We start from the raw sequence: 25,386 nt of genomic DNA on the forward strand, positions 1-25,386 counted from the left end.
TATTTTATAATGTCATAAAAAAAGAGATATCAACAGATATTTTCACTTGTAGAATCTAACAATTATATTCAAATGGATTACTAAAATGTCTTGAGATGAGTTTGATGAATTAAGTTCAAATTACTTTACTGGATATTTGAGAATAAAGTTAAACAAAAATAGGAATAGGTTCCGTTCCACTATGTGGTTATTTTGATATATCGTCAACTCTTATAATAAAAAAAATAATCTTTTCAAGCTTGTCTAATCTTACAACCTTCTGAAAAAGTGAAAAAATACCGAAAATGTTTTATTTTCACGCCAATTTCTAAACTAGTATCAGAAAACGCGTCCTAGACCAGTGTATTATTTCAATTTATTTACAAAACAATTGTTAACTTTAATCTTGACATTTCAAAATTAATTGCACATAAATATTCAAATAAAAGATTGACATTCACTAGAACTGCTTCTAACGGTCAACATTATATATGTTTCCATAAATTGGTTTTTATATTAACGTCGTAGCAATAATTTCTCAATCTTCATATTCTCAATAAATTACCAACTTTTACTATTTTCTAACAAAGCTACAAGAACGTTTCTATATTAAATTATTTATTCTTATATTTGGAATTAAATTTTTAAATATACCAACGTTACAGTTAAGTTTTCAAATAGCAAATCGCATAAAAAATAAATCTCTTATAATTGAAAAATTTTTTAGAAAATCAATTCATGAAGCCTAATATGGAAAACAAGAGTAGAGAAATGTTAAACACGATCTTTTGCCTTCTTTTTATTTAGAATATATTTTGTCAAGATTGGTGTGGTATTATCAGTGTCTGCAAAAATAATATTTTCTGTTACTATAGAGTTAATCCACCGAAAAAGCTCTCACACCGTTCCTGATATAACAGTGTAACTTAATGAGAATGAAAAACAATGAAAAAAGAATGAAACAATTCGATCAACTTTGAATGCGAAACTATTCTCCCTAAAGTCATACCAAATAATAGTATTTAACAATGTTTTGGGACTTTTCAGATCGCAGTGTATATGAAAACATCTGGATTTTAATTTCAAATTTCAATCAGTCACATTGTTGTCGAGTGACAGAACATTTCTATCCCTTTTGTTTTACACATACTAAAAGTTGTCTCCACCACAAGAACTATATTTGGTGGTACCCTGGTATGCACTTGCATCGTGAAGCGTGACCAATTCGGTGTTCTGCCTGAATATTTTCCAATATTAGATAATCAGTGTGATCTTTCTAGAACGACTTAACCTTTTACCGGCACCTATAAGTGTAGGCAGCCATTACCATATTATATAACAAATTGTAAGATGAGTCGAATAGCATTGTTGGATTAATATCAAAATTGTTCATTATTCGCCCACGGCTTATAATTATTCCGGTCACCAGTTACAAGAAAGTGTACTCGCCTTAGTTGCAATCGAAATTGGCAGATTACATTAGAAATCGTATTTATAAGATACAATATTATGACAAAAAAGGAATTTCATACTGGTAAAAAAATCAATTATTATATAATACTTTTAAACAGACTACAAATGTAAAGCTTGTCTATCAGAAATAAAAATTGTAGAATTAAAATTAAATGATTCTTCTCGTACTCCTTATCTTAATTTTGATTATATTTCCTCTTTTTTCTGTCACTCACAGATTTTCGAGTAATGGCGATTTGAAGTTTTCGGTACATCAGCTGTTCCATAATAATACATTTACTAAACTACAATATTTAGGCTTCCTCCCATACTTAGAGGATATCTAGTTTTAGAGTATAACAATAGTCTGCGAGCATTCTAAAGTACAGCTATATCTCGCTGCTCATTATTGTTATCTGTTAAGTTGTAGCAAGAAGAAAACGATAAAGTTCTTCACAGGCTTTTACTATACGATCTACAATGTCCTCATACTTTTTGTCTAGCATAAGCATTATTCCAAGAACATTTTATTTTTTATTCGATCCAAGTTGTTTATCAGCTCTCAAATCTGATGATCAACAGATGTTTAATCTTATTTGTATCTCATTAGATTTGAGAAATATTTTCATAAGATATTAAAATCCAATGTAAACATTTCTTGACATTAAATTGTCCCTGACATGCAGGCCTAATAACTTTTAATAATTATACTTTAACCTACTTGTAGTATTCGATTCACACTTGAAACAACAGTGATAAGTTAATCTCAATTGAAGAGACAGTACAAGAATACATTTTCAAATTCTCACAAACATGCCAATTGTAGTGTCTATATCAAATTTTTCTGAAGTTTCATACATTCCATAATACTTCATATACCAATGTCTCTTACATAAATCATAATTTTAATTAACAAATTGCAGTACTATGGTTTCAGGGGAACACCTCTCAAACCTTGCCAACAGAGTCAGCTTGCAAGGATTATTACAATGATATCTTCTTACAAATCAATAGAATGTAGAGTGCCCCAGGCTCAGTACCAGGTTCTTTTTGTTTCTTCTGTCTGTATAGACATCACTAATAAAATATGTCTATTTGCAGTCGACACTAGTTTCTTTAAGATCAACCCTGATCTCACGGCACTTCATAGGACCATATATAGTGACCTAATTACTATTAAATCGTGACGCGATTCTAATCTTTTCTGTTTCAACGTTTCTAAACTAAAGTTTTATCATATAAATATACATTGCTGCCTTTTTATTAAATAACACCACGCATTTACGTCGATGAATCTGTAAAATTCTGAGGACTTGTTGTGGACAATTCTTTGAAATGGGAGTTACATATTGCCGCCTTATCTAAAAAATTCCTCCTTGAGTTTCCAAAGAATTGAACTAATTCTCATCCTTAACAGTTTTTATGCTCTTATTGAGAGGCATCTCCGATATATAGGGCTCACTGCAGGAACTTCTTCAAAAGATTGAAAATTCTGACTCTTTCTTCCTCATTCATCTTTGAATCCGTTGTTAGAAAGGTCGTTATACGGCTATCCACGGAGCACGACCTTTAGCTACCTACTCCACGTTCAGAATTAATTAACGGCTCAATATTTTAGAATGCAAAATATGCACCATCACTTGCCAATTGAAATCAAATCTATATCATCTTTTCCCGCAATTCGCAATAATTTGAGGGCATATTTACTGGATAGAGCCTTCTACTCTGCAAACGACTTCTATTCTAATAATAATATTTAATTCCGGGCATGATGCATACTGGTTTAATTTTTGCTATGGACTTATATATGACTTACGCGTATATACTAATTATTACCTATAATTTTGTAACTCATTGTGGTTTACATATGTTCATTTAAATTCTATTTGTATCTTAATTTAGTTATTTTCATGTTTGTTTTTTAGTTTAGCTTTTGTCTACAAATTGTAACAATTTTTTGACAACATAGCATTTCTCTCTCTCTCTTTCTCTCTCTTTCTCTCCCTTTCTCTCTCCTCTCTCTTTCTCTCTTTCTCTCTCTCTAAAATAATATTTTTTTATTAATGAAAACGTCAATTTTTCTCGATTGGGATTGTATTTTGCTCTACAGACAAATTTTCATTCTTTTCAGTAATCATTTATTATTCTGGAACAAACAAACTCTACTTGTTGTTGCAATGAATTAAAATTTGATCCACAGTTGATAAATTTATTAGTCTTAGTCTACTCCTTTCCACAGCTGAGGGGTTAGTTGGAACAGGAAATAATCCACTCAGAAGAATTGCTAGAAAATTTAACAGCAGTTTTTAAATAAATACGTTATATCCAAACCATTGGTAACCAACATTTCAGATGTCTCGAATTTTTCTGACCAATTATCAGAAAAAAGCAGAAAACAAGGACGAAGTCACTTTTTAATGGAATCAAGAGGCATAACGCCCAGGTGATAAATGGTATAATCTAAGTTGAGTTAATGGTCTATTTTGTGAATGAGTCAAGCATTATGTATACAATAACAAGATAGAATGAGTTAAATTTAAATAAAACAAAATGCAACCTAATTTCTGAATTTATATACCTTCAAAAAGCCCAATTCATTTGATTCGCTAGATCGACAAGAATCTTTTCATTTTTATCATTATTCGATTCAATGTAGTACGGTTTTTTTCTTACTTTTCACACTTGGTTGATTGATATAATACCAAGTAAAATTAGATTTTTGAAAGCCCCAAACACATACTATTATTACAAGTATTATAAATTGTTCTCCATCACAAATATTCTTTCGATTTTCTATAGTCTATGAGGAATATGGAGAAGAAAATGAATTCAAACGATTTTTTATATAATCTTTTATTGATAATAATTCAGAGCAATAGCGACATTTCCATTACAATTTTTACAATTTGTGAATGTCAGATTTTAATATTCGTAACTATCAATATACCTCAAAATATTGTAAAAAATATCTAAAAATAATAGCTACCCTAAAAAAAATTATAATGATTATTAATAAACTATTCCTAAACGAAAATATTGTTAGTAAGTACTTAAAATAAAAATAATACTCGAAATAGACTAAAAAAGTTGGCACCATTGCTAGGTAGGTATTGACATATTATAATAATATTAATTCATATATTTAAAAAAACGTAATATTTGCTTGTGACTTTTACGGCTAAAACCAACACATGGTATATGTCATTTCTTTATATATTTTAGCACCATTTATAGGTAAAATGTTGAACGACGTGGTTACTAACAGTACATTAATGTGTAAAAATAATAAAATGTTTTACTTATAAAGTGTTGATAAGATATAACTAGTGCCCAATTCATTTGTTTTAAACGAAAATAACGTTCACAGAAGATGCGAAGAATACAATGTTTTGATCTTTTGACAAAAAATAAACCAGAAATGAATTAGTAATTATTGTTATCAAAAACATTTCTGTTTTTGAGAGGTAGTAAGAGATTTGTTTCTAGCATGAGAACAAAGTAAAAAAATTGAATTCTTAAATAAATCTATATTCCAAGATTTGATTTTAGAAATGGCCAGGGAGTCCTGTCATCACACTCTTTTATGTAAATCAACTGCTTCACTATTTGTGGTAATTTCTCTATCAGTACTTCCACAAAAAACATAAATACCTCAAATAATAGACTTGAGTCGTCCGATGCATGATTTTTTCATTTGTTTTGATCACTTAGATATTAGATAATATTTTCAAGCAATGTTGCCAACTTTGAATAAAAAATTAAATTAAAAAGGAGTAAATGAGCTTTCCTTGTAAATTATTTCAGTATAAATTCTCATTTTAATAAACCCGTTACAATATAAGTAGTTCACTTCATAGAAGCGATGTTATACAATCTTACAGTGTGTTTGCTTATAAAATCACCAATTTACCTGTTGAAAATATATAGAATCACTCTGTATAATTGTACATCTAATTTTTTTAAATTCGTTATAAGATTACTTAATATCTACAGTTGAAATTAAAAGATTTTTACAAAAGCATTTACCCCGAATTATATAAAATTTCAACATGGTATTACTTTACACAGGGTGAATCATTAGGCTCAAGTTGTTGATTCAGCTCTGACTTTGACATTCAATATTTCAGGATCATTAAAAATTAATCTTTATAGTTCTCTACAACTAATTGTGCGCTCATTACTTAGTATTCTATTCCACATAAATTAAATAATTGTACTAAGCTCAAATTGATACCGATAATTTTTTCACATTTAAAAATCGTTTTCCTTTAATAGGATATAAAGAAATTTCTGTGCTCCTATCAAAGCAAATTTCAAAAATAGAAAATAGATGCCAAAATAGCTATTGAAAAATTTTTTAGAGTCTGATGGCGACATTGCTTAAAATGTTGTTGGTTAACACAAGATGCTATACATTATTTAGACAAATAATATGAAGCAATAGTAGCACTCCTTTCTCATCTAGCTTCACCCTGTGTAATATCAAAAATGGAATTGTAAATAGAATAAAAAACAGTTATTGCGCTTTTCGAGGATATGTATGATTAAAAAAATACAAACAAAAAGATTATGTAGCTTGAATGTATAGACACAATTAAAATAATGGATATATTAATATGAAAAAGTTTAAGCAGAGCTAGAGAACTTTTTCTATTGTAATTTCTACAATTCATAGCGTAAAATACAACATTATAAATAACTATACATAGGTATTTACAAGAACAGTTATTTCTAAAAATAATACTTGAAAACATAATACCAAATTTATAATAAAATTGGGACAGAATTGTATTATTATAATTTCAATAGTGCTGTATATTTTCACACAATACCTCTAGAATCTAACTAAAGAATTATCGTTCAGTAGAACTAATAGAAACGTATCAAATGTATATAATTATTGGCTTATTTATAAGTTGACTTTCTTACTTGTGATGTTATCATAGACGTTGATATATAATTCTATGTTTTTTCTAAATGTATCTAGTGTTCAATACAATTGTAACCCTTGTTGTAGTTGATTCTAATCTCACAGTTGTATTTTTGTTATTTACTTTTATCTCATACCTAATTGAAATCACTCCACCTTCTAATGTGGTTGAATATATGACAGACCATCCTATAAGAAGGATTTGGTTATTTCTAATTATGTGAGAGTGGACTTTTTATGGTAGTAATAATATCTGAAGATTTCTATCTGGGACTGTCCTTAAAAGATGAAGCTTCTATGTGGGAAAATGTACCTCCAATAAAAACACAATTGAGTGACAACCCAATTCAGTAGTAATGACGCTTAGGTTGAAAACTAACAATAAATCTTTATCTGCTGCTATTCGAATTTATTGACATGGAACACAGTATGAATATGTAATATCTGAAGCAGTAGAAAGACAGTTAGTCACATAATTATTTACATTAGGATAAAAATAAATGTTTCTATCGGTATTCCAGTTCTTTGTATATATCTGAACTAGTAGAGGACTTCTATTTTATTCTAAAAACAATACTGTTGAAATTATGACAAAGACTAACAACATCAATACCTATAATCTTATATAGTAGATGTATATTTTGAAATTCAATTAGTGCCAATCTAGAGAAATTATCTGAAAATTTTATAATTACCAATGTCAATATCAAAATATACTTCTATTGTTAGACGTACAAAATATATTATGTTTAAAACTCAGTATACTCTTGTAAAACAATTAAAACTAGTACTATCTAAATAAAAACTATTTTTGTATGAGGAATTCTAACATTGGTTCTAAGACTTTATGAAGAGTTTTCTTTTTTTCAAAATACTTGTCACCAAATACCATTTATCATCATTGATTGTCCTTAAACATTAAGCAGATATCGACAAGTTATTGAAAAAGCAGATAAGATATAGTCTGCTTAAATATTGTTACATAAATGAACAATAGGAAATTTGAAAAGGTAAAACAATTTTATTCCACAATAATTTGATACGGGTGTTTTATCTTGAGTACAATATATTTGCATTTTAAACATCGAATTTTTTCAATTAAATGTAGCGATCAAATTTTTGTGTTATATTTTGAAAAACATATTTACACTATTTAAGTATATATAATATATATTTTATAAGGGACCAACACATGCAAGCTGAAAAGTATTGCTTTAAATGTGTACTAAATTTTACAATATACTTAATCCATAATTCCATTTTAAATGTCCTTTCACTTTTTGGTCCGAATTATCAGTTTTGCAGCTGATTGTTTGCATTCCATTTTTTTTCCAAGATGAAACTATTAAAATATGATTTTCTTTTTAAATTACAGTACACTCATATCACAGACCTACAATATTTATAAAAACGCCGATGTAGATGAAAAAAATGTAATTTATTCTAATAAATATGTGTATTTTACGTGTATAATTTCCAATACTGTAGATTTTTCAATATCTACTTCCAGTGTGATGGATACTATTGTCATGATGGAAAATGTATTACAATTCAAATAATTTGAGTTGTTTAACTATGAACGTGACCCGAACATAATTTTAATTCGGATATTGTATGAGCTACTATCACTTCTTCGCCCACAGAATAAGTTATCTCTTGACAAAAAGTATTGGACTTGGAAATAGTGAATATTTGCAGCAAGTGACTTACTATAGAGGAAAGAAACTTAAAGTCGCCATCTAGCGACAGCATGCATTTGTGGAATACACATATTAGTGTTCCCTTTGAAGTGATTTTTTTGTTAAAAAGATGAGAAAATTAATAGGTGTCACTTAGTTAATTTGTGGTGTGAAAGTTGGTTTATTGTCTTAAATAAATAAAACGCATAAAACTTGTGTAGTTTGGAAAAATAATGTGGAAAATAATTTATTCATAAAATTTCTAATATGATATATAACGAGGATCATAATATGAGATATCTCATATTCGTAGCGTTTTTAATTTTTCAACAATTTTTAAGTCATTTTTGCAGATGACTGAAAATAAGAAAAAAAGGAAACAGTGGGATAAAAATTCCATGATTAGCGCTGTTCATGCCGTAAGAAGGCACCTCCAAAACAGTCAATGTTCCAAAAGGTATAGTCTAGTTTAATATACTGTCATGTATGCCATATGGTGCATTTATTTTGAAATGGACTAGATAAAAGCTCTCTCATTCTACTTGTTTCTCTTTTCTTAGCAATTTTGTTATTTTATGAACCAATGAACAATATGTGAAAGGCAACGTGAGTGCACAGGATCTTGTAAAAGTATCTCTGAGTAGAAAACAAGCTTTACCTGAGGTTTTGGAGAAACAGCTGACCGATTACTGCATTGAAATGGAAAGAAAGTATTTTGGTCTTCATAGAGATGTCAAATATGTGGTTTTTAAATTGTCAATTATAAATGGTTTAAAGCATCTTTTTAGTAATAGAAAGGAGTCCGCGGGTAAAAAATGTCTTCAAGGGTTTTTAACCAAACACCGACAGTTATTGGTACAAAAACCACATTCAACATCAGTTGCGAGATTAAACGATTTAACGCCGAAAACGAAGCCCAATTTTTCGAAATATTTGAAAAGGAGATGGAAAAATTTTTTCTCCACTCAGATTATTCAAATCTAGATGGATTCAGACCGATATTTTTACACAGTGGTTTTCACATTTCACATTAAATTTACTAAGCCAACCAAAGATGATCCAATTTTGTTAGTGCTGGATGGTCACTATTCCCACACAAGAAACATAGAAATCATACACATGGCCGTAGAGAATTATGATTCAACTGTGTGCTTACCACACACACGCTACACATAAGTTGCACTTGCATTTGATGTGGGTTTCATGTCACCATTAAAAACCTATTACGTTCAAGAAATAGAGACTTATTTAAAAAATAACCCAGGAAAAGTTGTGACACACAAAAAATTTGCTCACTATATGGAAAAGCTTATACTCGGGCTGCAACAATGGAAGTTTCAATCAATTCCTTTAGAAAAACAACAAAAATGTCTTCACCGACTTTTTGGAAGAAGAACAAAATCCGCTTTTAAAGGAAAGAACTAATAATGAAAATAAGCGAACTGAAGCTCTGGACCTTCCTATGTTCAAGAAATCTATTGCTATTCCTGCAGCATAATCAGATTCTACCAAGGACAAGTCTGAAAAAGGTGATTTTCTTGTCTTTCCAAAAGAAGTTTATTCAATACCATCAAGCTCTTCCAATTATGATGCAAATTCTAATAAAATGAAAGGCAAAACTAGTCTAATAACATCTACATCCATCCTAGAAAAACTTAGAAGAATCATTCACAAAGAAAGTAAAAAAAAATTAAAAACAAAGTCTTCAGGAACAGCAAATAAAAAGGCTGAATATATCAATATCAAACAGCTCAGATTCAGAAGATTTCATACATTATAACGACTCGACTGATGAAGAGGATAACAATTCTATTTTTTTTTAGTTTACATATGATTTTTTACTTATTTTACACATTTTTTATTTGTGATAATGTTCTGATGTTCATGAATAGGAAAATTGACAATAAATGCACTTAGTTATTAAACTAAATTTAATAATTAATATTGTTAGCGGACCGAATGAAATCTTGATGAAATAATTTCTGAGGCCAAAATGAATAAACTTATCGATATAGAAATATTGGCCATTATGAATGTGTAAAATTACTATTTTTTCATCATTACACATCGACTAAAATATCCATATGGGCGTTATTAAAATTCATTTAAATAATGCTATGTTTCAAGACCAGTCCAGTACAAAGATGAATTTTTTATTAAAATCATATTAAATTAATGTCGTTTCTCAGAAATAAATTTTCACATATACAGTGTTCTGCAACTTCTATGGTATAGACCGGGAGCATACGAATCTGAGAAAGTAACAAAATCAAAAGCATCCAATTTTGTTTTGATTTATATATTTCCATATTTTAACATTTCTTTCATAGAACCTGAATTAGACATTAAAAATCGGAAACTTATCTTAAGATATCTTCTAAAAAGTGGCAAGTACGTTATTTCACTGGATTGGTGATAAAATTGATCTAAATAAAATGTACTAGAAAATATTTTGAAAACAATTTAATTATTACTTATAAATAACAAGATTCCAAACAACCGTTTTCACCGTTTATGCATTAGTCACAGCACACTGTATAAATATTTAATCAAATTTCAAAATTATATTTGTTGGTAAAAGGGCTAGTAAGTTTATGAGAAACCTATTCTATTGTGCGATATGATGATATTCAAACTGATATATTCCCCAAATAATTAATGAAGTTAAAATTGTAAAAAATAATACTGTGATTAACTATTTATAATTTTAAGACTGGTTCACATTTTTCTAATTCCTTCAAGTTGATAGAAATAATATGAAAATGTGATTTCATTAGTTCAGTTTTACATGGCGAATCAAAGGCGTTGTCTCATTTATGTAGGTACCGTCACCCGGGGTTAAGTTGGACTTTTATGGTCAAGTTGGACAAAGGACCTATTTAAAATATATATATCTAGGCAATCAAAGAGATACAATGTCTCGTTGCGTGATTGGTTGCAGCGTTAACCATACACATCAGGCTTTGTAAGAACGTGGTTATGTGTGGACGCATTCGGTAAGTTATGAAAAAAAAAATTCTGAAATATTGTTATAAAATTTGTCAATTTTAAAACACTTGTTTTAAAACTGCTGGGGAAAATTATTCTGTAATAGTTCATGCATGAAATTTTATCAGCAAAGTCTTTGATATGTATTTAACCAACAATAAGTGTTGAAGGTCACATTTTTAACGTTGATTGAGAAACAGGGCCGTACTATGGAAAAATGTACCTCTTACAGGGTGAAGTTGGACAATGGTGCGCAAGTATAAAAGACCGCTTGGAACAAAGCCTTACCAAAATTATAAACCTGAATCGATGGTTAAGGCTGTGGAAGCTGTAAAAAAAAAAAGAAAAATGACTCTAAGAGCGGCCGCCGAAATGTTTAGCGTTCCAAAATCTACGTTATATAATCATGTTAAAGGCATTAAATGCACTCAACGATATGGTGGGCAAACAGCTTTAAGTGAATAACAGGAGAACACATTAGCCGACGGGATTTCAACAGCAGCAAAATGGAATTTTCCTTTACAAATTATTGACATAAGAAAACTAGTGAAGCATTATTTAGATAGACAAGGAACAACTGTTTCTATTTTTAAAAATAATCTACCTGGAGTGGAATGGGCCAAACTTTTTTTACAACGGCATGCTGAATTGAGTGTGAGATTGGCCAGTAATATCAAAAGAGCTCGAGCCGAAGTGACGTCAGAAGTCGTTAATGCATACTTTGATGAACTGCAAGTAGCCCTGGAAAATGTCCCTTGTGAACAAATAGTTAACTACGACGAGACAAATTTTTCAGACGACCCTGGAAAGATCAGGGTTGTCACAAAAAGAGGAAGTAAACACTGTGACATTGTAATGGATAGTTCCAAAACCAGTGTGTCTGTTATGGTAGCTGGATCTGCTTCCGGGAAAATTCTTCCACCATATATTGTTTACAAAGCTCAGCATTTGTACCCTACATGGATCGAAAATGGTCCTCCCGGTGCAGTGTACAATCGCAGCAAAAGTGGCTGGTTCGACCAGTTTTGTTTTGAAGACTGGTTCCTAAAAGTGGCTTTGCCGTATTTGTCAAAATTTGAAGGCAAAAAAGTTTTAATCGGTGACAACATGTCTAGTCATATATCGTCATATGTCATAAAAAAGTGCAGAAAAAATGATATTCATTTTATATTATTACCACCAAATTCAACTCACCTCTGCCAGCCACTTGATGTTGCGTTCTTCAGACCACTAAAAGGCGAGTGGAGAGCTGTTTTACGACGTTGGAAATCATCCAATAGAGGAGTTTTTCAAAAAAGCGATTTTCCGCGTTTATTACACGAGACTTTCGAAAAACTGGGCTTACGGTCAAAGGACAATATACAGCGGGATTCGCATCTGCTGGAATATATCCACTGGATAGAGAGAGGGGGTTAAAAAAACTCCCCGACTACAAAAGTGACACTGGTAATGACACTGATGCTTGGTCTCAAAGTTTTGTCGATTTAATAAAAGAAAATCTAACACCTCCACCAAACAAAACCAGAAAACCAAGAGGTAAAAGACTAAATATATTGCCAGGACGAAGTGTAACTTAACCTGGAGACAGTGACGGAGAAGATTTAATAGAATCAGGAGAACTGAACCGGATTGAAAAAGAAAATTCTTCAGAAGATGAAAGTATTAATGAAAGTAGCAACAATGACGAGACTGATAACGAAAACGATTATGATATACAACCAAATACGCTTACTGAACCTTCCATTCCTAGTCCCACAACACGTTTCAGTATAGGGCAATACGTTCTTGTGCGGTTCGTCGCACAAAAAAGACATCTCAATTTTGTGGGCAAGATCATTAACGTTGAAGAAAACACATATTTCGTGACATTCCTAAGAAAAAAATATTCGGAGAAAATGGGTAATTTTTTTGTATACCCCAATGTCGAAGACTCTGCCGAGGTTACACAAAAAGAAATTTTCTATATTCTGAAAAAACCCATTGATTTACGAAGAGAACGCATTCAATTTACTGAAGCATTAGATTATGATAGCATCGGTTAAGCCCTTCTTAAAAGCCTTCTTAAGAATTTAGAAGTGATTTTTATTTTTGTACTGTTATTTTCAGAAGTATTGTTACGTTTTTTAATTTTGTTTTAATTTTTTGAATAATTTTTTTATTAATAAAACATTTGTTCATTTATCACCGTTGGATATTATTATTTGTACTGAATAATGGCAAATCTAATCAAAAACCTTTTTAAAAATATGTCCTGTGTCCAACTCCATCATTAGAAGGTGGAAAATTGACGTTTAAGCCATTAAACAAGGCTTGTCCAATCCCGCCCCAAAATGCGGTTGAAGTTGGACAAAATTTAAAAAATAAAAAATAAAAACTGATTAATACTATCAAATATTTAATGTGACATTTGCGTTGGGTAATTATGGAACTATCTTACTGATTTTTTTCAAAATTTTGGAAGTTACGATAAAAAATTTATTTGCCAAAAACGCTAAAAATTGTCCAACTTCACCCCGGTTGACGGAACATATTTTAATGACATATTCAATGTATTTATATTATATATATATATATATATATATATATATATATATATATATTATATTATAATTACACTTAAAGCAGATGACATATATTCTACCTATTTAAAAAATAAGACTCAAATTTTTTCTCAACAGCCATAAAGATCAAGTTTATATAAAATTGATAATAAAACAAATCCAATATTTCAAAAATAACCCAAAGTACTGGGATATATAATTAGTCGACAAATTTAGTTATTTGTAATAAAAAGAAAATCAAATTTACAAGAAAATCTGGAAGGAGCATATTAGATAATATAGAAAAATAAGGAAACATAAGACAATGCAAGCTTCAAATTAATATTACTATGCCCGACATATTTCGATATTTACACAAATTTTCTTCATCACCATAAACTAAAAGACATGAGCTTCATTTCCAATGAAGTTTTAAATTGAATATAAATGTAGAAATTGGAAGAACATGAACCTGACTAAAATCAACATCTGTACATAAAGAACTTTATATTGCAAACATCTATAGAAATTCAACTGATATTATTTATCTATCTACTCAGTTTCAATATTTGTGGAAGTCTTCATTAGGGAATACAATAATTATTATCGAAAATAATTTATGTAGTAAATTTCATTTTTTATGTAAGAAGTTTAAAATTTGGAATGAAACATGCCAACAGTAAATCCCCATAGTGTTTTTATATATCATAATTTATTTTTATAAATTTTTAAGCCCTTTGAACAAATATAAATAATGTATTTGAGAAACGACTTAAACACACTGTAAATCGGTTACGGCGTGTCATACATATATATTAAAATAAGACAAAAAGCATAAAAATTCAAGCACTATCGGGAGAAAACGGTTAAGATGTCTTCCATCAATCACAAAAAGAGGGCACTTCCGCCGATTGCTTTGAATATACAATCGGCCGTAGTTTTGTCTCTCGAAAGAAGTGAAATATTTACACGAATAAAACGAGAGTCCAATAAAGAGGAATACCTAAATATGTAAGTGCCAATGGCCCGCGTTCGATGAGCTATCACACCAACGGTCGGTAGATTTCGTTTGGATGGCTGTTCTGGTTGCTAGCGTTTTGACGTGTTGAACATTGCTGAAAAATAAAAATGAAACAATAATGAAATAAATAGTGTATATCTATCTATTATATCTAATTTATTCTTATTCCGCATATAGACATTTTTAACAAATAGAAAGACAATATGTGGTTAATCCATTATATTATTGAAACACAATTATTTTTCTATTTTTTTTTTAATGTAATGTCATTGGAGATGATAGTACATCCATATGTTGCTGAATGTTGCTGAGGCATGAATAATTTTGTTTTTGATGATTCCCATATATTGAGACTATTGAATTACTGAATATCTTATAATATTAATATTGCGTAGGCTACTTTTTATAGTGATTTCAAAGTACAAGCTGGTATACAAATGTTGGTATATCTGTTAATTCAATATATATTTTCATTTATTAACACGGCCAAACATTAAACTATAGTATATACACTTTCTTGCTTCATAACTAGCTAAAAATCTCAATCAATTTTGTAATGTTTACTTACCGCTTGTTTCTTTTCCCATGTTTTCATGGCAGACTTATATTTTTCAAACTCATGACACCAATCTGAATAGATCTTTTGATAATCATTACTTTTGGCAGGCGGTGAACACCGATGAGCATCAACAGTCACATTAAATGAACATAACAATGAGGCACCCATCCAGCAGTCGTACCTGAAAGACGTTTTTTCCAAGTATTGATAATGAAATTTTTTACACATATATGTTTTTATGTACATTCCAAAACAAACTATCTATTGGATGCATTCAATCAAATCTATTTATTCTAATAGATATTTACCTTCCAGCGTCAGATTCAGTAACTGCAATTATTACTAAGCCATGTTCAGAGGTTTCAACGTATTTGTCAGGTCGATATTGGATCTTGTAACGTCCTTTTTCTTTGGAATAATGATACCAAGTTATAGTTTGAGAAGAAAGAACTGCTGGCATTTTGAGGAAGCAGCCCAAGTGCAGGCTTTGTCCCCAAGTAACCACCATTTTCTTCTTCACTACACTACTATCGCAAACATCATGGGTGCTGTTAGATACATCTTGCAACAGACTGTAAAAAAATACTCTCTATATATTTGTTAACAAACAAGTATGATAGTTTCAAGTTTATTAAATCAAGAACTATAACTTGCCCAATCAATTTTTCAGTATAACATGAATTTTGAATTTAAAGATTCAATAAATTATTAATTATAGTCTAAATTATTCGTGAAAACTACGAAGTGAGCGACATCTGTTAATTTTCTTTCATACTTTAATAGAGGTGAACAACAAAGCCAGAATACGAATAAATTTTGTTGATTTATGAACAATAGAAAGTATTATTTGAAATTTTAGTCTAAATAATAAAATCATATAGCTGTTAAAAGCGCTTTTATAATATAAAAAGAACCACATAACCACAAGGTACAGTTTAAAAACAATAAAAATGTGGTAAAAGTTATAGTCTTACAAATGTACTAGTTGTTAAAATCTTATTCTAGTGGCCAATAAGACTCTGGTCTACTTTTTTGGTAGTTTCGTGTAGATATTCTCTCTTCTCTTCCTTCCGTATTTACATGAACAAATGCATTTCCAATCTTTAACAACATTATTCAAATTAATTGTTATCTCATGAGGCTGGGAGGTTCGACTTTTAATGATTCTTGCAATTTTCTTCCTTCTATGGCTATATAGTCCTATATGTCCTGATTTAAAAACCGCTCCACCTTCTTTGAGTGGTCTGCTTGTGACTCCAATATATTCCATGATGTTTAGAAGGATTACTTCAATTTTCGTCATTTTCAGATCGATTCTTTTTGTTCTAACCACACAAATACGTTTAGGAAATAACGGAAATCACAAAAATAAAGAAAATTCTAGCAAAATCACTAAAAACACATAAAAAATTGAACATCATCAAACACCTTTACAGATTGTATTGTTTTTAGAAGCCAAATTCAACGCCATCTAGTGACACATGATTTTCGCCAATTGGACTACTTCTCAAATTTAGTCTACCTCTAATGAGAATCTGCTATCGACAATGTAAAACACATGTTTTAACATAAAATATCGGAAACTACAGTAAAAATTTTAAAATATACAGAATACCTCTGAAAATCTGGGTATTTTATACATTTTCTTAAGTTTGAAATGGAACAATTATTTTTTGTTATTCAATTAATCAGATAAGAGGTATTTTTTCTTCTCTTCTAAAACATCTTAACAATATGAAGGAAACATGGAAAAATAACACTTTTTCTGTTACTTTTACTGTTTTTCAGAGGCTAGGAGAGGTTATTGTACATATGAAGACCTATTTATTTCTTCAATACTTTAGATTGACATTTGTGATGCATACTGATTAAAATCTTTTCAGTGCCTTCACAAAGTTCGTTATTGTATTTGGTTCAGTTTTATATGTTATGGTACCTACCAACAAATTATTCTTGGAATGTACCAATGACATGTATTGTGAGTACATACTGTATGATTGTCAAATGAGTTATTATGGTTTATGTAATGGATTTTCTTCTGCCTTCTGTTGCAGTTTATTGCTAGACAGAAAAACATATGTGGATAATAATATCCTATGATTTTATAAACACCCAAGTAAAAACTAATTCCGTAAATTAAATATTTTTCACTTTTTTTTCGACGATGAGTCAATGATTCCATCTGCAATACACTTGTAATTTTTAAATGGTAGCTTTAAAGTATAGTTTTTCTTAAATGATATACTCTTAGCTAGCCTCAAGTGAGAGTAGGGAGAAATTTTATCTTTCATTGAAAATTGATACACAACATTAAATAGTTTACTAATGTGACAAATTAAACGTTTTGTCATACACAATTTCTAGCAATTAAAAATATAAAGAGGTACTTCATGAGAGAAATCACATCTCTCGTTGTTATTGTTTTAATACTTTAGGGATTTAAGGCATCCATGTTTCCAAAAAGATGACACCAATACATGGTGATTTGAAAAAAAATAGTAGGAAAAACTCACCCCGGAGAATACGGTTTACAAACATTTAAATCCTTATCCCATCCACAGTATGGATCATGTACACATCTTAAGCAATTATCGTATCTTCTGTTACACATCACCAAATCGACTTGCTTAACTCTAAAATCGGATGCTACATAGAGAGCTTTGTGTGACTTTGATAATTCCATTACTTGAATTGGCTCTCCAGGAGTTACGTCGAAAACGTCTAGAAGGATCGACGAAGAATCCTGGTCTCTGGTCCATTCCACGATTTTGTGTACCCTACCATCATCTGTTGAACAAAATATAATTTAATATGTAATATTTACCTAAAATTTATGTATTATGTATGTTTATCATAAGTTACACAGCACTAGTAGATAAAGTATGACTTGAATATTGAAGTTGAAAGGTATGCAAAAAAATATGTTAGTTTTTTTGAGAAATTGTTAGTAATAGACATTATGAAATAGATAAAAATCAAGGATTAGACTTAAAGGATGGCTTTCTATTATGGATCTTTACTATACACAAAGTAGATACAATGTGTTCGTACCATAACGTATCTTGCTAACATTTCTAGTTCTGGTAAGTTTACAAGAAATATATACAATTGTGAAGATTAATTGTTACATTTAAGATAACTTTGTATTCATAGGAGAAAACTATCTTTCTTGGAAGTTGTGTGTCTACATCTACTTTTTGCATTATGATTTCTCAAAATTTGATTCCACCGTTATGATCATCTTCAGATAATTCTTGTAACGATGCTCGAGTGTCTTCCGTTTTCAGTGCTACTAATGTCGACTGATGAGTTGTCACACACTTCTTGGCGGATTCTGACTTCCACGGCTTTTATTCTGCTGTCTATAACTGTATAAAGATGAAGCTTCTTCTTTTCTTAGGAATTTAATGCATTGAATCGATGTACAAGGGTTTTCTACAAAACTTTGCATAGCTTTCAAAGATTACTCATCATTAGTTACGGTCTTTGTTCGCCCACTTTTAGTAAGATTTTTATTTGAACCCACTTTTTCAAAAAGTTTCACATTCCTACAAACTGCAGTACCATTAAATAAGGGAGGTACCTCAACTATAACTTCTTACCATCTCCATAACCTCCATATTCGAGTATCGTTGTTTTTTCCTGTTCGGTAACCAGAGTTGAATTTTAAAAGTACCTAATTACAATAAACATCTACCACTAATAACAATTAGAGTCTATTCATAAAATTGTCGTATTTGAATTAGAAGTAATACAATACACAAGCATTTCAACTGTTGTTTTCATTCATTAAAGTTTATAACGTTTTACCCAGACTTTTAACGTTTTTCAAAAATTTGATTACTTATGTCAACTTCTATCAACGTCGTTTTCTTCATGTAACTGCTTCTAAGGTTAATCTGGAGTATCAAGTTCTTTGGAAATAATCCTACTGAAATTATAATACACAACCGACCAAACTCCGACATTAATACGACACTTGGTTTTGACCGATTCCAGCATTACCGAACAGGACCTTATCAGATAAATGTCCAGAAAACCTCTACAGTCATATCAGGCTTGGAGCAAGGACTCTTTAACAAGTAACAGAACGATCTACTTTGAGTTGACATATTGCTTCGCTTTTATTTTGGGGTTTGTTTATTATAATGGGCTTATAATTTATTTACAACCTAAGAAGCCTTTCACAATTCAGTTAACTAAAGAGAGTTTTATAAGAAACCACATTATCTATTATTATGTTGTTTGTTCACATTTTACTATAAAGTGAGTTAATGTTATGTAATTTGTAACGCCAGAATACAGTGTGACATATTTGGTTAGGTAGACCATCTTATTATTTATGGAAGAATCTTTGGGTTTGAAAATCTCTTGAACTGTGTCAAAGAAACGACTCCTGGAACTGTCATGCCTTTTTTATTAACAACACCGTCATCTCCTCAAAACCAGGTCTCCACTGGTTTTCATGCAAGCATCTTCTTCACAGTTTTCCATCATATTCTATTCTATAGTCTCTGTGGAACTGTCACCACTGCTGCTCTTCTTTGAACTGTTACGTCCATTTCCCTTATCGTGGATGTATCTCAGAGGAACCCGCGTTCCAAATGCCAAATTACCTCTAAATCGGTGTAAAGTAACAATACCGTTCAATAGTTCTTGCGTTGTGCCTTACCACATGAATCCAGTTCTTATACAAGAGGCCACAGTTTCTTTAAGTTCATCAACATTTCGGTCTCAAAATTTATTTTCCAGATATCTTTTGAATTACATCATTCGACTTCTTGCTGGACATCGCGGCGTCTTTTTAAAAACATCCCCATATTCGATGATAACTTGGAATATACCAGACATCAAAGTTTGGGGTTTTCTATTTAAAATTTTTATCTTTATCTTTACCTTTAATTTCACAGGAAAGCAGCATAATATAACTATTTCGGCTAAAAAAACTATATGGATGACAAGATCAAAAGAGCCCATTAGATAGAATTTAGACTTCCCGTTACATAACCAGATATGGAGATATATAAGACGAGGTATAAGAATAAGAACCTAGAGCAAATGAGGTACTCAGAACTTAGTATGGCGAAACAAACACCTAAGACAAGAAAAAAACAATAATCAGACCTATATTAATATTTACATCAGAAACAAAGGCAGAAACATCAAAAACGAAAGAACTCTTGGAGAGCACAGAAATGAAAATTCTTAGGCGGATCTCGAATGATGGACGATAGACTGGTAATTATAGCAAGGGATAAATCTCCATATGGAACATTGAGAGAGGTCGACCACGAAGTAAGTGGAGTGGCAAACGAGAGCCAGGATGAGGAAAGTTATTGAAAAAGCAACAGGCGATAGACCTAGATGGAAGAGAGAAGACGATATTTGGAACTGTTGAATGAGGACTTTTGCGGTCTTGGCGCTTCAATTTTTATTAAATAGATCAAGAAAATTTGAAAATATATATTGTTTACAACATACAACCTGTACACTTCTAATCGACTTATGCGAATTATTGGTATTATTGAAATAACCTTTTGATTTTTTTCCAAACCTAACAAAAATCGAAATATTAGCAGGTTTGTTACTTCATTTACACACTGTATAACATTACTTATGATTTAGATAGTATTAATATTGAAACACAATTCAATTATAATCAAGGAATAGAATAATTTTGCCCATTTTAACAGTATTCAAATCAGAAAAATTGAAAGTATTCTTCTTCAGGACTTAAGCAACAATGTATTTGTTATTACCTTGCTATCATTTGGATTAACAGTAACGGAAAGTTGTACATAGTACATATTTCAAAATACATACTCATGAATTACCTTCCAAAGTTTTCGATTGAAAATAAAATAAAAGTTTGATTAAAAATTGATCCTTAATTAGCCCTCAACATTTTCGTTTTCAAAGTAGTGATTTACATTCACGCCTTACAATTCTTTATATCTAATTAGGATCCAAAAGAGATATACTTACTTGTTCCTGCGTAATAAACGGTATAGTCCAAAACAGCACCTCCAATATCTACCTTAATCTTGTCAACGACCAATCTCGTGAAGAAAATATCCCTTTTGAAGAATACAGGTTTTTCGTTCTCATGCATAACTGCAGAATCCATTAGTGGGTGACTGCGGATGAAATTCAATACAGTGTCTGGAAGAGTTTCCGTATCATTCACACAAACTCCTGGTCGTGGTTCGGGAACTCTACCGGATAAAACAGGTAACCATGCTAAAAAATAGGAAATTCATTAGACCCAATCAATACGACAAACTAGAATTATTTTAATTGTATTAAATAAAATAATATGATTGTATTTACCAGAAGAAGATGTAGCCTGTTCTTTGAATTTGCCATTAAAAGCCGCTTGGATGTCCGAAAGGCTAAATGAACAAATGGCAGAACCCATTAGTCCATTTGTTGATGTAGTAAAGGTGCCATAAAATCTATTGTTATCGCCAGGAACTTTGTAGATACTCTCTGGAAAATTATTAAGATTGAATTGGATTACAAAACGAGAAGATTATTTTAAGAAAATCTCTGTCGTTAATATTTTATTCTCGGAGAAAGAAACTCACTTTCATTTAAATTTGTATAATTTGAAGTAAAAAAATCTGAAATCAAAACACCAACCACCTTTATGTTACATAGTGGGACTGAAAGTGCACGTAGCTAATCAGTAATTTTTAACTTTGCGGAATATATGGAAATATTACTAGCTTTTCTTAACCTCAATAACATTATTTTGAAAGCTATCTGACCTATCTCCAGCTGATTTATTTTATTGGGTTTTCTTGAATATTGAGTAAATACGTAAATAAACTAAGAACAGTACTTCAATCAAGGTTTACATACTCTGCGCAATGTATCAGTGAGTTTTCGAAAATCAGAGTGCGAGGATTTAGGAACGCCAACGGCGAGATGCTGACCACTAAGAGAATATTATTTATAAGGTATAATTTTCCCTTCTATGTTCTCTATTTTAAATAAGCATTTGTTCAAATACAATGAGAATTTCAAATTTGAAAAGTTTATAATAAATGCGTGACCATATTACATTTTCTGTAATTCGAAGAGCGGAGGAATTTTTAGAGTAAATAGTAATAATTGATGCAAAATTGATACCTACATAAAAAGTGTGCTAATTCAAGTTCAACAAAATTGTAAAAAAACTGGAAGTAACAACTAAATAAATAAAAATTATCCGAAAATACGTTTTTGGGAGATAACTTAAAAATTTAATCGAACACAAAATTTACTATTAATGATTAACAACACTATCAGACGAATTCTCATTTTTTATTAAATTCGAACGCCAAAATCCACTTATTTTATAATGTTCGGAATCAAAGTTTAATTGTCTAAAGTGGAATTGCAAAGTTCAAATTGTGTGTCCGTTTTAAAATTCACTTTAAAAACGTTTCAAACGAGCTGCCAGATGGGATCTTTCTCATTAAAAATTGGAGACTGTCATATGAAATGTTAATTGAAAAATGGAAATACTTATGAGAATTCGCAAAACACTCTAATACATTTTAGGATAATTCAAGATTGAATACAGAAATTATATATGATAATACTTTTATTTGTCCTATAAATCGATATAATCGGAAGCTCACAACACTCTGTGTATAGTTACCGCGCCATTATTTTTTACAACTTTCGTTGCGGAATATCAGCTATAAAGTTTGAGGACTTGATGCGTTTGGTCAGGATTCAGTTAAGATTCGGTGTGGTATTTAAATTTCATTCATATCTATTTAATTTATATGAAGATCCTCGGTCAGACCGACTGTCAGTGTCGTTAATGAAACAAAACTTTGACTTGTGAAAGAAGCTATAAGTAAAAATCAATTATAAGCAGTTAGAATTAACATTGAAGATTCTCGAAAAATATATCGGAAGTATTATATCGAGCCCCACGAATCCACCAATATACGACAGGTCGCAGTAGTACTTTGGTACAAAACAAAAAATGTTGTAAAACTTTGAATCAGATAGTCAGAGTGCTGAACAATAAATCATTACAAGTGACTTCACATGGTTATATTTTTCTATGAACCAATTAAAGCTATAAACACTATACTTAACTAACTTGGTAGTAATTTTTTTATTTATGCAGTGAATCAAGGATAATTATAAATTACTGGTCAACCTATAGAAATTCCCTGTAAGGGTCCTATGCTTCATACAATTCTGGAAAGCTTCTGATAATGTCTTCCATCGTCTTACGGATATGACTTTTAGATAATGCTTTTTCCTATTTTTTGATATCAGTGTTATGAATAAAACACCATGGCGGTAATCGGCGCAAAATCGTAATAACATTTCCATAACCAAAGAATAAGGATGTTTTTAATAGTACAAAACCACAAATACAGACTGACCTAACGTATTCTTTGCTCATAACTTCACAAAATTAAGGAATTCAACTATGAAGTCAAAAGTTGGCGAACTCTTTGTTTTATTTTAATTTAAATTTACTGTTAATTTTCTGCATGAACTACAAGTACCATATCAGTATTTGAACTAGTAATTTAATTTGTTAGTTTAGTGGTAATTTTTAATTATTGCTGAATAAACCAAGCTCTAATTACAAAGCAAAAGTATGGGTATTTGCAAAAAATAAAAAAAAGACGCTTTTGTACTTGATAAACAAAATCAAACAATTACAACTCGTTAGTATGCCAAAGTTTGTTCACCACAATAATTTAGAGCGTTGAAATTATGAGACCAGATCCCCTATATGGTCGTGGTATCCACATACCGACACCGCTTCAATATTTTTACGCATGTGGAAGTGTAGGGTGGTGGAAATTATTTCGAGAAACAATAAATACTTTTCCCATGCGACTGGTGTATTTATATAATAAAAAAATCAGCCTATGGAAAGAAGACAAATAGTGTTTTATCCAGCAACCACTACTTTTAAATCGAATGACGTGGATACATGTAACGTTTTATATAATTTTTTATATATTTATTCAATATTTCTCCAATGAAACCAATTGAAAAATTCTGGTCATGTACCAAAAAAAAGAACTGGAGGTAGTTACCAAGACAACTCATAATATTTTCACAGTGTTAGAGAGAAGGTCATTTGACTTTAAGTTGGGAATTAAGCATCTATCAATATCATTTAAAATAAAATATGTTCGTTGGGTTTGTTAATGTTTTGGTAAAAAAGTATTCCATGAATTCTTTAAATTTTTATATTTAAAATGTTTGACTGGGGTTCAATGGAAATATTAGGGGTGCCAAAAAGTAACGTCGTTGCTAGGCAAAGCAAACAATTTACAATTTAGGGAAAAATACTCAACTAAATATCAGAAAAGCGCATCCAGTATTGTATGCTATTTGAGTTTCCTAAGGTAGTAATGCATCAGATGTGACCAAAAACATTTGCGATGCTTTTTGAAGTGCAGCAGACTTCGTAAACGCCAAATATGGTTCTCTCTCTAAGTTCAGATCCGGCATTATTGATCTCTCTAACTATTATCGATTATGCTAAGAGCAGAATTGGAGGCAAATTAATTGAAGATAATCAATCTAGAATTCTCAAATACCCTTCATAAACCTTGATCGACTATCCAAGAACATTTGCAGCAGATTGGAAAAATAAGCAAAGCAGGTTTTTGGGTTCTCCATATCATACCCAAAGCCAACCGTTGCTGCATGAACGTATTGCTCCAACGGCATCATACAGACATCATAAATTTTTGATTACATTGAGAAGAAAAAATGGGTTTACATAATACAAAAGGCAGTTGCTCTCTGCAAATGAATCACCGCAAAGTACTGCGAAAGCTGTTTTATATCCCAGATGTTTCCTACCCGAAAATGACAAATTGTTAATGCGAATCTTCATCGAAATAATTGAATTAGGGTAATAAGTACTACTGTCCTACTACTGTACTACTACTTTTCTTATTGACAAAAATTTTGGATTATGTCCAAAATGCCAACTCGAGATTTTCACTTGAAAACCAAGTGATTTCTATTGGACACTAGGATGGCGAAATGTTGTTGCTAACGTAAGTGATTACATTATTGATTGAAAAAAAGGGATATTACTTTCCGGTCCCATTTTCTTATTTGGGTTTTGGCTGTACAGCACAGATACTGATAAAAATTGAATGACTAGGAGGAAAATTACTTGATGATGATTACAAACATAAAATGAAATAATTATACATTTATCATGAAATAGTTCCTAAGTACGCAATTGA

The 25,386-nt window shown here is 30.7% G+C and overlaps 1 protein-coding gene across 3 annotated transcripts in view; it reads right to left on the reverse strand.

Annotated features, from left to right (window-relative positions):
- Positions 1-4,263: 4,263 nt before the first annotated feature.
- Positions 4,264-25,386, reverse strand: part of LOC130900481 (semaphorin-2A) — a 1,226,238-nt gene continuing 1,205,115 nt past the window's right edge. The window contains exons 8-14 of one of the 3 annotated variants that reach the window (XM_057811123.1): positions 21,479-21,637; positions 21,134-21,388; positions 17,662-17,935; positions 15,457-15,720; positions 15,158-15,329; positions 14,572-14,683; positions 4,264-7,703 (exon numbers count right to left, since the gene is read on the reverse strand). In XM_057811123.1, coding sequence (XP_057667106.1) covers positions 14,612-14,683; positions 15,158-15,329; positions 15,457-15,720; positions 17,662-17,935; positions 21,134-21,388; positions 21,479-21,637 — 1,196 coding nt within the window. In that variant the 3' untranslated portion in view covers positions 4,264-7,703; positions 14,572-14,611. Of the gene's footprint in view, positions 14,684-15,157; positions 15,330-15,456; positions 15,721-17,661; positions 17,936-21,133; positions 21,389-21,478; positions 21,638-25,386 lie in introns of all 3 variants that reach the window. The other 2 variants (XM_057811122.1, XM_057811124.1) reach the window with 2 other exon arrangements.

Source organism: Diorhabda carinulata, chromosome X (genome assembly GCF_026250575.1).
Source record: "Diorhabda carinulata isolate Delta chromosome X, icDioCari1.1, whole genome shotgun sequence".
NCBI lineage: Eukaryota > Metazoa > Arthropoda > Insecta > Coleoptera > Chrysomelidae > Diorhabda > Diorhabda carinulata.